We start from the raw sequence: 12,194 nt of genomic DNA, 5'->3' as shown, positions 1-12,194 counted from the left end.
TCACCCTCCCCCCAATTTTGTTCCCTTAGCCAATGCTTATTTTCTGTAACACACACACACACACACACACACACACACACACACACACACACACACACGCCTCTCAGTTCTATCTTTCCTTGGGTTTGTTCCTGAACCTGCCTTTCATTCTCTAGCTCCTGCCTTTTCACACACTATTTTCTGCCTGCCCCAACCCCTCCATCCTACTTCTACCCCACATTATTGCAAGGCATAGTTTACGGAGTGCCAGGCACTGATCTGGGCACCCCGAGTTACAACAAAGAATAAAAGAATTCCTGGCCCTTGGGACTTGGGTTAGTGGCAGAGGGTTTACCCAATACGTGTAAGGTTCTGGGTTCCACCCCCAGAAATGGAAAGAATTAAAAAAAAAAAAAATTGAGCCCAACCCTCAAGTATGCAGAGGCAGAAATCAACAAATGTAAACATACACATTCGGTCAGATAAGTGCTTGGGAGAGAAATAAAATAGACGTAGAGTATGGATGGGCAGGATGCTGACTTCTGAGAGAACACCGACAGGAAGCCCTCAATGAGACCCTCTATGTGAAGGCTGGGTGAGCCTCTTAATACAAGACTCAATGCAGAGGTTCTGGGGTGAGCAAAGGAGGCAGGCCAGAGGGCGGGACCATCTGGGTAAGGCCATTAGGCCCTGACAAGAATCTCTGTTTACTCCAGGGCCCAATAGCAGCCACAGGAGAATAGAAATAGACAGCTGCCGGCTTTCATTCATTGGGCCGATTGAGCTGTGCAGAGAACAGGCTGTCCTGGAGAGCCAGGGTGAGCAGGGAGCCCTGTAGGGAGGCTGTAGTAGAACCCCTGCTGGAACAGGCTGGGGCAGAGGGGTGTGAGAGGCCTCTGGGTTGTCCTGTGCTGGCACAGCCCACAAGGTTTGCTGAGAAATGGTGAGGGGGGAGGAAAGGGCCAGGGACGCCTATGCGTGGGCTCTGCCTTTTGGAGAGGGAGGAGTGTATGCTTGGACACTTGGCCTTGTACTTCATTGCCCGACACCCACGTGGGACACCACTACAGACTTGGGTCGCCCGTGCCTTGGGAAGCTGAGACAGGGCAGCATGAGTTAGCTAGAGAGTTCAAGGCCAGTGAGGGCTACATAACGAGACCTTGTCTCCAAACACCAAACCAGGGTTACAGAGATGGCTTGGCCATTGAGGCTGGTGACCTAAGGTCCATCTCTGGGCCCCGCATGGTGGAGGGAGAGAACAGACTCCTCAAAGTTGACCTCTGACCTCCACACTGGCATCCAAACTCACAAATTAAAAAAATATTCTTGGCCTGGGGTGGGGGTCGCACACATGGGAGTTAGTTATGGCACCTCATGGTACATCCCACCCCTTGGCCATGGCCCTCTCCGGCGTTACATCAGGATGGCGCCGAGTGACAGGATGTGAACAGAATCTCTCTTGCCCTGGTCTCTCTTGGATCGCTTGCTCTGGAGGATGTGTGGTGCCGGGCAGGAGGGCACTTAAGCAACCCTGAACAGGCTCTCCTTCGAGGAACCGAGGCCTCCTGCCAGCCGTCACTAAGTGTATGCATTATGCTTTGATTCTAGTCTCAGGGTGTTTGATGTCTTAGGATCCTACAGCTGGGGGAAGGCTGTCCCTCTCAGAACCAGCAAAGGGCTGAGCCACCCTCCACAACAAACTAAACAGTAGTGAATCCAGAGAGGCCTGGGGCTGCAGACCTGTGGACCCTAGCCTCTTAGGAGACTGAGGCAGGGGGCTAAGGGATGGATTTCAGGCCAGACAGAGCAACTTAGTGAGACCCTGTCTTAAAATCTAAAAATAGGCCCAGTGGTAGTGGTACACACCTTTAATGCCAGCACTCAGGAGGCAGAGGCAGGGGGTTCTTTGTGAGTTCGAGGCCTGCCTGGTCTACAGTTTCAGGACAGCTAGGGCCTATTTCAGGAACGGAGAAACCCTGCCTCAAGCAGAATAAAAAAATAAAAAGTAAAAATACAGCTGAGGATGCAGCTCATTAATAGAGCATCTGCCTAGAAACTACCAGTGAAGGGCTTCGTTGCCTGGCACTTGTGAGGCCCTGGGTTCTATCCTTAATAACACAAATACAAAAAAAAAAAAAAAAAAAAGACAGCCCCCATGTCCCAAGCCCGCCAACGTGCTCCAAACCAGCGAGTCCCTCCTTTTCTCATATCCTAGATCCTCCGTTCCCTCCCCTGCTGCATTTACTCTCTGCGCCATCTCTTCCAGGGAAACCAGAAACCGTAATGAAGACGGCCCTACCACTTCCTCACACCGCTTCCCTCCCCTGGTGTGTGGCCCTCCTCTCAGGGACCGCAAGGATAAGAGCTGCCCCTTAACGGCACAGTCTTAGATGGGTGCGATCGGCACTCCTGCAATGCTACAGTTATGGTGAAACCTTTGCCCCAGCCCCTGGCACCCAGGCCCTCTCCCCCATCTCCCTCCAAACCCTGCTGCATCCCAGAAAGCCCACAAATGACGGCCCCTCCCCCCCGAGATGCTCAAGACCACTCCCACAGGGTATTTAAACTGCCCCCCCTAGAGAACAGATTCGTGATTTTCTGGGGGACTGGAAGGCCACCTGGGAGCACATTAAATGTGGGCGTTTTTCTCTTTTTCTTTCTTTTGGTTTTTCGAGACAGGGTTTCTCTGTGTGGCTTTGGAGGCTGTCCTAGAACTAGCTCTGTAGATCAGGCTGGCCTTGAACTCACAGAGATCCGCCTGCCTCTGCCTCCTGAATGCTGGGGTTAAAGACGTGTGCCACCAATGCCAGGCTATGTGGGCTCTTTCTAATTCAATTTGATTTGGTCTGATTTGGATTGCTGCATTGGCGGAGAGGGTTATCAGGGTGTAGAAACTTTTCAGCTACCACTTGAGAGGCTGAGGCAAACTATAGCAGTTTTCCTACCTCAGCTTCTCAAGGGCTGGAGCCACTATGCTCTGTCTGTCTGTCCCTCTCTCAAACAGGATGTCCTGTGGCTCAAGCTCAGCTTGAACTCACTGTGTAGATGAGGACAGCCCTGAAAGGTTGACCCGTGGGCTGGCCTCTGCCTCCTCAGGGCACCACCGCACCAGCTGATTCTTTTGTAGAAAGGGTCTTCCACACCCTTTCTTTGGTGGGTCCTTGAATTCTCATGGCTGTCCAGGCTCTCCTTCCCTCCTCTGTCCTTTCCCATATCCTAAGTTGTTTGTCTAGTTCTCTGATCTGTCACCTCTGCTGGGACCTCCTTCATCTAACCAGGAGCTCCTTGGCTTCTCCCTTACCTCCTGGCTCCCTGGCCCCTCCCCGCCTCTTACCTCCTCCCTCTCCTCCCACCACTTTGGGCCCTTAATGTCCCTGGGGTCTCCCGTACTCCACCTCCAACCACAGCCCACGTCCTCACCTCCTCGGACTCCGCTGACCTCCGAGTGGACCAGATGAATTCCATGACCGCCACGAAGACAGCAATGATGAGGCCACAGATGAGCACGACAAAAATGCCTCCAATGTTCTCCATGCCCAAACCTGGAGGGTGGGAACAGCCAGGGGAAGCGCAGTGTGGGCACCGGCCCCAGGCGTGTCTGGGCAGGGGCAAGCCCAGGAAGGCGTGGCTGACCTTTGGCCCTGTGGTCCTCCTCCTTGGGGCACCGGCCGCCCTCCCACCACTTCCGCTTCAGGATCTCCAGCCTGTTGTTCTCTTGGAGCTGCAGGATGGCCAGCGTGATCTCATCCCGGAACGGGGAGCCTGGCCGGGCACATGAGGACATCGCCATGAGCCCCACTACCCCAGACCCCACCTACCCTGCCACCTCACCCAGCTTCTACCCGATCTCATCACACAATAGCCAAGAGAGGTCAGGCCTCTCCAAGACGAGGTTCTCTGCCATGGGGCTGCTATCCATCCCTAGGAGCCCCGTTCTGACAGGGCCCCGTGTCTGCCAGACAAAGCCTTGGCTTCTGCCTGCAATGCCTTTCCTCTCCCCTCCCCTCCCCCCCCCCCTCTCTGCTTGCACACTGGCTCCTCACGAGTCTTCTTTGGCCACCTTATCCAAAATGGCACCAAGTCCTCCACTCCCTGTCCATCTCTACCACCACATCTGTCCACAGCACTTGTCATTTCTTGCTGCAATAGGACACGGCTCTGTCTGTCACCTGGAAGGACACTGGGCAGCTGGCTGAGTGGATCCCCATCCTCCTGCTTCTGTATACCCCCTCCTCCCTCTCATGTGTTGGGGGGGGGCTCTCTATTCTGAAGCACCTGCTGAATGCCAGGCAGGAGAGCGATAAGGGCAAGTGGAATTGGTTAGTGTGTATCAGCCACACCCAAGTGGAGATGGTTAGTGTGTATCAGCCACACCCAAGTGGAGATGGTTAGTGTATCAGCCACACCCAAGTGGAATTGGTTAGTGTGTATCAGCCACCCAAGTGGAGATGGTTAGTGTGTATCAGCCACCCAAGTGGAGATGGTTAGTGTGTATCAGCCACCCAAGTGGAGATGGTTAGTGTGTATCAGCCACCCAAGTGGAGATGGTTAGTGTGTATCAGCCACACCCAAGTGGAGATGGTTAGTGTGTATCAGGCACCCGTGGGCCAGATCCTGGGTGGGGAGAGTAAGCACCCAGGAAAACATTACCAAGCATTGGAGACAAGCTAGTGTTTGGGCTTCTAGCGCTGGGCACTGAAACAGTGTACCCTGAAGTATAAACTGTTCCTCCCTCGCTCCTTCTGAATAGCTGCTCTGAGCTAGAAGGTAGGCTGGGTGTGAAGAATATGAAGCAAAGACAGCCAAGTCCTAGAGGAGCATGGTGATACAGTCCAGCACGGTGGTAGAGCTAAGCAAGGTGATACATGCACTACATGTCTGTAGTGTGTGGGGGGTAGAGGTGGGAGGGTCAAGAGCTTTAAGGTCATCCTCATCTACACCCAGACCTACTTGAAGGTGAATCCTTGTCTCAAAGAACTAAAAAACGAACACACCTACGTTCTGTCTCCCAGGAAGGAGCTGTGCCTCAGAGCTCACGTTTCCTGAGGTGTACATGCAAAGTCACCTCAGTTCCCTTAACATGCCCCGGCGGCCGCGGCTCAGTGGCTTCAGTGCTTACTTCTTACATGTTAAAGTACAGAGTCTCAGGATGGTGGCCACACCTGCCCAGGGCCACATGGCAAGGCTGCTTGTCTTGCCGAGGGCCCGGGATAGTCCTGGGCTCCCTCACACATCTTGGTAGGTACGCCCCCACATCTCTCACATTCCAAGCTCAGCCATGCCCATACCCAGCGGCATGCCGATGCCATAGCCCTTGGTGTCGAGGAGGCCCCCGATCTGGGTGAGGTTGCAATTGAGGCGCCGGTGGTACTCATTCATGGTGGACTCCAGCAGGAAGGCATAGCGAGAGTTGAGGACTCGGGCGATTCCTTCCTCCGTGCTCTTGACGAACACGCTAGGCTGTTTCGATTGCATGTAGTTCCACATCCGCTGGTATGTCTGGTACCGCGAGTTCTTGGCAGAGGGAGTATGAAGGAAGATGGGCGAGGGCCACTCTGAAGGCTTCCCGTGAGCCCTGTCCCCTCACCTTCCCACCGTGAAGCCCCGCCCCTTCCCCCTGACAGCCCACGCTCCTTGGCCCCACCCTCCCAGCAGCCTCCTCCACCCCGCCGCCGCCGCCCAGTACTGGCTCACATTAGATCCCCATCTTTCTCCACGTTTCCATTCACTGGAGGAAAGCCAGTGTCTCCCAGGTGGCACTTCTCCTCTGCCAGGGTCAGGCATGTCCACTGCCCTCACACCTAGCCCGAGGGGTTCTAGGGGTACCCCACCTGGAAGAAGGTCATGGTGGAGCCGGCGTGGATAGTGCCGTACTCAATGTTGGTCTGATCCGCCAGGTCGTCAGCTGATTCCACCGGCACCTCCATGCGCTGCACCGTGAGGAAGGCAGCCAAGTTGGCCGTGTAGGAGGAGATGATGATCAAAGTGAAGGCCCACCTGAGGGGTGGGAAGCGTCAGCTACAAGCCGGAGCCATCTCTTGCACCTTCACCTGTAACCATGGCCCCCTCCTGAGTGGCTCCTCCTGACCCTTGACCCCAGTGGCTCTGACGTTCAACTAGCTCAGTGCCTGCTAGTTAGGGCAGAGGCCAGGAATGGAGTTCTGGAGCTTCACTCCCTGGGTTAAGTACAGCTTCCAGAAACTTCCGATTCCAGGTAAAAGAGAGAAAGATGGTCTGGAAATATACTCTCAATGTAAGCAGCTAAAAAAGCTGGACAGAATAGAGAAAATATTTAGCCGAACACAGAATGGAACAAGCATGCTAGGCTACCTCTCTATCACTGAGCCACACCCCAGCCCTTCACTGGGGGATTCTAGGCAGGGGCTCTACCACTGAGCCACACCCCAGCCCCTCACTGGGGGGATTCAAGGCAAGTTTTCTGCCACTGGGATACATTCCTAGCTTTATATATTTATTTTGTTGGTTTTTCAAGATAGGGTTTCTGTGCAGCTTTGGAGCCTGTCCTGGAAATAGCTCTTGTAGACCAGGCTGGTCTTGAACTCACAGAGATCCACCTGCCTCTGTCTCTTTAGTGCTGGGATTGAGGCATGTGTCACCACGGCCTGGCTTCCTAACCATTTTTAGAAAAATATATCTATATCTACCTATATATTTTTCAGTTCATGAGTGTTTTATATGGTGTATGTTTAAGTACACCATGGTCATGGCATGCTGTGTCCATGGAGGCCAGAAGAGGGAAATGGATCCCCAGGAGCTGGAGTAACAGGTGTGTATGAGCTACCCAAGGTGGGTGCTAGGAACCAAACTCCAGACTCTGTAAGAGCAGCCAGTGCTCTTAACCACTGAGCTTTTCTCTCTACCCCATATTTTGTTTGTTTTTCGAGACAGGGTTTCTCTGTGTACGCCTGGCTGTCCTGGAACTCCCTCTGCAGACCAGGCTGACCTTGAACTCACAGAGATCTGCCTGCCTCTGCCTCTGGGATTAAAGGCGAGCGCCACCACTGCCCGGCAGCTCCCACATTTTAAATTTGAGCTGGCATCTCATGATGTTGCCCAAACTGGCTTTGAATGTGTTGGTGAGGCTAGAATTCAGCATCTTCCAGTGTCAGTCTCCTAAACAGCTGGGGTTACAGGCCTGTGCTTCCAGGCCCAGCCTGCAGAGGAAACCACCTTAGGACTGAGGCCAGATAGGTATGGAGCCGTGGAACTGTAACACTGTAACACTGTAACACGTGCTGAGCCTGGCTTTTGTCTCAGATATGTGGTTGTATTTAATCCATGAACTAAGCCACAGGGGAGGACAAAGCAACAGCCCTGGAAGTTGAGGGGACGGAGACGAGGCTTCAACGGGCGTGCCGATGACTGACTGGGACAGAACACTCAAAAGAAGAGACGCACACAAAGAGGGGTGTTCTGGAAGCATAGGGTGCGCTTGAACCTTCTGCTGAGTATCAGTGTGTGTGGGTGGGTGAGGTGAGACCCCAGGAGGACAGAACAAAGCAAAGAGCAACCCCGCAGGGCTCACACAGGGTGGAGAATCTTGTGAGCTTCTTCCAAGCAGAGGTATTCAGTAGGTTCAATAACAAACACGTGGGAGGGCTGAAGAGCTAGCTGAGGGTTACTAGAGGACACAGGTTTGATTCCCTGCACTGACATGGCAGCTCACAACCACCTGACTCTGGTTCCAGTGGACCTGATGCCCTCTTCTGCCCTTTCTGGGGACTGCACACATGTGGTACACATACCACACGCAGAGAAAATAGCCATCCATCTACATAATATAATCAAGTAAAATTTCATAACACACTTGAGCACACACACACACACACACACACACACACACACACACACTGATCCATGTAGACTGGAATAAAATGATGGGTAAGCCATTCACCATGTAAACACTAGGAGTCCAAAAGCTGTAGTGTAATGCTAAGTTCAGAACAAACACTGGGGCCAGGACTGAGACGCAAGGTCAGATGACGGAGGGGACAGCACAAGAGAGCGAAGCAATCCCAGGCATCAGTGCCCATAATCACAGAGCCTCCAAAACTCAAAGCAGGGCTGCCAAGAGACAGCTCAGGGGGTCAAAGTATTTGTCACCAAGCTGGCCTTGAACTCACAGTGATATGCCTGCCTCTGCTTCCCAAGTGCTAGGACTGAAGGCGGGCCTCACCACTGCCTGGCAATAAAGACAATTTTTTTTTTAAAGTTAAAAAGTCTCAAAACAAAAGTTGTAAAGCAAAAACTGATTCCACAGAAGAATGCCTGCCTACAATCTCCCAGTGAGGACTGGGAGTGTGGCTCAGTGGTGGAGCCCCTGCCTAGAATCCCCCAGTGAGGGGCTGGGGTGTAGCTCAGTGGTAGAGCCCCTGCCTAGAATCCCCCAGTGAGGGGCTGGGGGTGTGGCTCAGTGGTAGAGCCCCTGCCTAGAATCCCCCAGGGAGGGGCTGGGGTGTGGCTCAGTGGTGGAGCCCCTGCCTAGAATCCCCCAGTGAGGGGCTGGGGTGTAGCTCAGTGGTAGAGCCCCTGCCTAGAATCCCCCAGGGAGGGGCTGGGGCGTGGCTCAGTGGTAGAGCCCCTGCCTAGAATTCCCCAGGGAGGGGCTGGGGGTATGGCTCAGTGGTAGAGCCCCTGCCTAGAATCCCCCAGGGAGGGGCTGGGGTGTGGCTCAACTGTACAGAACCTGCCAGGAATTCACCAATGAAAGGCTGTGAGTTTAGCTCAATGATAAAGTATTTTTCCAACCTCTAACCTCAACAAGAGAAAGAGAGAAGGGTGGGGAGAGAGAGAGAGAGAGAGAGAGAGAGAGAGAGAGAGAGAGAGAGAGCAAACCCAAAGCAGTGAAATAGCAAACTGACAGCTGAAGAACAGAGTTCTCCAGGATCACAGGGAGACAGACACTCCGCCTCGACTTCCTCCTCTGTGGTTGATAGGACAACTGGACAGAGAAACAGTGAGGAGGAGGCAACAGCTGTGGACACCAACCCCAAACCACTGACGCTCAGTGGCATTTCTAGAACATTTCACCCACCATCTCCAGGGCAAGCGCAGGGAACATTTCCCAAGACAGCGAGACAGACCCTACTACAGAGCTGCGAAAGAAGTCTCAATCAATTTAAAAGCAGGAAAGCCCTACAGAGAACATTCCCTGACCACAATGGAAGTGAGTTGGAAATCAGCAACAGGAAGAACTGGAAAATCCCCAAGTCCTGGCTCTACTGGCGGCTAACTGGGCGACCTTGAGGCTGTGCTCTGGCGCCCTCACCTGGGTGGGTCACGTCACTGCTGGCTCTTACCCACAGGGTTTGGTGAAGAGTGGGCTAACCTATAACACAGAATGTGCTAGGCAAGTGTTTACTGTCACTGTCTTAGTGACATTGCCTGACTCTAGAAGGAAAAGGGGTACACAATGGGGTTGGCTGCAGGACCCCAGGGCAGCCATTCATTCTACCCTGACCTCTGACCTCCTGCTGCAGGCCGCAGACCCCAGAGGGCCTCCCTGGTTCCTTAGCAGGCATTAACGAGAACAAGCCACTGGCCTCTGCCTGGCGCATGCGTGAAGGTTCTGGCTTGAGGGGTCAGTGGACTGAAGGGTGACAAACACAGTTTCCTACAAGCACAAATCTCTAACCCTGACATGATGCCCGTGGAATGGCACAATCTCTCCGGGAACAGAGTTTCTCTGCACCCACCTCATAGGCCAATGCTATTCACTACTAAGAAACGACCTAGCATGCACCAGGAGTCAGACTGGCCCTCGAAACTGTAACATGGCGGACAGGTGGTGGCGGTGGGCACAGGGAGATAGGACTGAGCTATTCTGAACACGGTGAATTCCCAAGAGAATCAGCCCAAGCTGGCTGGATCCATGAAGAGGCTCATGGATCCTGACCTGACCAGCACAGAAAGCTGAGGGCACAGTTCCCTAAGCCTGACTCTGCCATGGAGGAAACAGACGTATTTCTTGCATGGTCACAATATAAACTGAAATCTCCAGACTGTGGCTCTCACTCAGCTTGAGGGATGGATGCTGCTGTGTGGGGAACGGCTGAAAAATGTTCTCCATTTCTGGACATCGCATTAAGGACAGCAGTTCCTGCAGTGTTTGAGTCACCAAGTCGGTGCTCGGGCCAGCTGCACCAGTTCCCAGTGAGTCACGCGGACACCAGCGCGATCCTTTGCCATGTATTTCTAAGTGTCAAACGCTGAGCGTCAACAATGTTCCAATCAGTGGCCTTACTTCTCGGCATCCCAAACTGACTCATTACAAACAGATGTCACCTGCTTTGTTTCTGTCCTCTGACATATTCATACACAAGCATTTGCTTATTGCTCTTATGTTATCCACCTGCAAACCACATCATCGCCTATCTGGGCTTCATAGTGCACGCCTTTAATCCAGGCACTATGAGTTTGTGGCCAGCCTGGTCTACATAGTGAGACCTGACTCATAAAACAAACAAACAAACAAAAAACAAACAATCACACCACCCTCTTTTTCTCATTACAGCTAGGGTGTTGTACTGAAAGCTTTAAAAAAAAAATGTGTATGTCTGTGCATGTGAGTGCAATGCCACTGGAGGCCAGAAGGGGGTGTTGGATCCCTCGAACTGCAGTTACAGGCAGTTGTGAGCCTACTGACTTGGGTGCTAGGAACTAACTTGGGTCTCCTGCAAGAGTGTTACATGCTTTCTTAATCACTGAACCATCTCACCAGCCCTACAAATCACAACCAGCCGTGGTGGCGCACACCTTTAATCCCAGCACTCGGGAGCAGAAGCAGGTGGATCTCTGTGAGTTCGAGGCCAGTCTGGTCTACAGAGTGAATTCGAGGACAGCCTCCAAAGCTACACAGAGAAACCCTGTCTCAAAAAAAAAAAAAAAAAAAAAAAAAAAGTGTAGTCTGTTTTTCAATTAAACACTACTGGCAGCCATCTGGATTCACCCTGAGATGGTAATTATCCCCATCTCTATCCCCCAACCACTGTCAGCTCCACACAGCCTCTTTGGGACTCGAACCCCTGCTGAAGCAGGGCCTCTGGCAGATCTAGTTTAGTTTGCTGACCTCTGGAACTGAAAGACATTTATGTCGCTTTTAACCACTAAATTGGTAGCGATCTTTGTAGCAGATGTGGGAATGAACACAGAGATACCATCTGCATTTCTGTTTTTCCAGTGCTCGGTATTAAACTCGGGGCCTTCAGCACCCTGGCCAAGTGTTCCATACTGAGCTATATTCCTAGACCCATCCCTCTTCTTTTTAAGACAAGCTCTTTTATTGCTGAGGCGTTCTCCAAACTCAGTGTGTAGCCAAGGATGACCTTGACCAGACCCTCCCGCCTGTATCTCCCAGGGCTGAGAACACGAGTGTACACCTGGCCCTGTGTACACACCGATAGGAACTGAAGCCAGATGTTCATGCAGGCTAAGCAAGCACGTTCGCCACCAAGCGAGCTGCATCCCCAGCCCCCTCCATGCCTTGGTGGCTTGGTTGTCTGTTGTTATTGTGTGTGTGTGTGTGTGTGTGTGTGTGTGTGTACACGCGCGCGTGTGATGTGGATTATGTGCACACCACAGTGTACATGCAGACAGAGGGGAACCCTGAAGTTGATTCTCTCTTTCCACCTTTCTGTAGGATTTGGGATTGAACTCAGGCTGACAGGTGCATACCACGAGTGTTATTTGTTCTCATTAAATTGGCAAACTCTAGGTTCAGTGAGAGACCCTGCCTCAAAAATAAATAAATAAATAAATAAATAAATAAATAAATAAATAAATTGAGTGGAGAGCAACAGAGAGCGACGTTCAGTGTCCACCTCTGGCCTCCACACACTCTTGCACCCTTGAGCACAGATAACTGCACGTATGCATGTATGTGCCCACTCGTGTACACCGCATCCATCACACACACCAAAAATAGGAACCCCATCACCACTGACAAAGAAGCCCTCGTGTACATGGATGCACCTGTTCCTGTACACACATATGTACCTGCATACACATGAACACACACACACACACACACACACACACACAGAGACGAAACATATTTTTAAAAGATGCGGGCCAGGCATCACGAGTGGTGGCTGGCGTGAGCTTCCTGGTGCAGGTCCCAGGGGAAATGACTCTTACCCAGGACACAACCAGGGCAACGTCACAGACGGTGACGGCAACGCCAGTCTTGTCTTGCA

At 52.4% G+C, this 12,194-nt stretch overlaps 1 protein-coding gene across 2 annotated transcripts in view; it reads right to left on the bottom strand.

Annotated features, from left to right (window-relative positions):
- The window catches only part of Grik5 (glutamate ionotropic receptor kainate type subunit 5), a 55,841-nt gene that overhangs the window by 754 nt on the left and 42,893 nt on the right, over positions 1-12,194 (bottom strand). For both annotated transcript variants that reach the window (XM_051207171.1, XM_051207172.1), the window contains exons 16-19: positions 5,811-5,976; positions 5,268-5,493; positions 3,613-3,741; positions 3,400-3,521 (exon numbers count right to left, since the gene is read on the bottom strand). In XM_051207171.1, coding sequence (XP_051063128.1) covers positions 3,400-3,521; positions 3,613-3,741; positions 5,268-5,493; positions 5,811-5,976 — 643 coding nt within the window. The remainder of the gene's footprint in view (positions 1-3,399; positions 3,522-3,612; positions 3,742-5,267; positions 5,494-5,810; positions 5,977-12,194) is intronic.

Source organism: Phodopus roborovskii, unplaced genomic scaffold (genome assembly GCF_943737965.1).
Source record: "Phodopus roborovskii unplaced genomic scaffold, PHOROB, whole genome shotgun sequence".
Classification (NCBI taxonomy): domain Eukaryota; kingdom Metazoa; phylum Chordata; class Mammalia; order Rodentia; family Cricetidae; genus Phodopus; species Phodopus roborovskii.
Note: the sequence above shows the minus strand (reverse complement) of the source record. Positions and strands in the feature narration are given on the sequence as shown.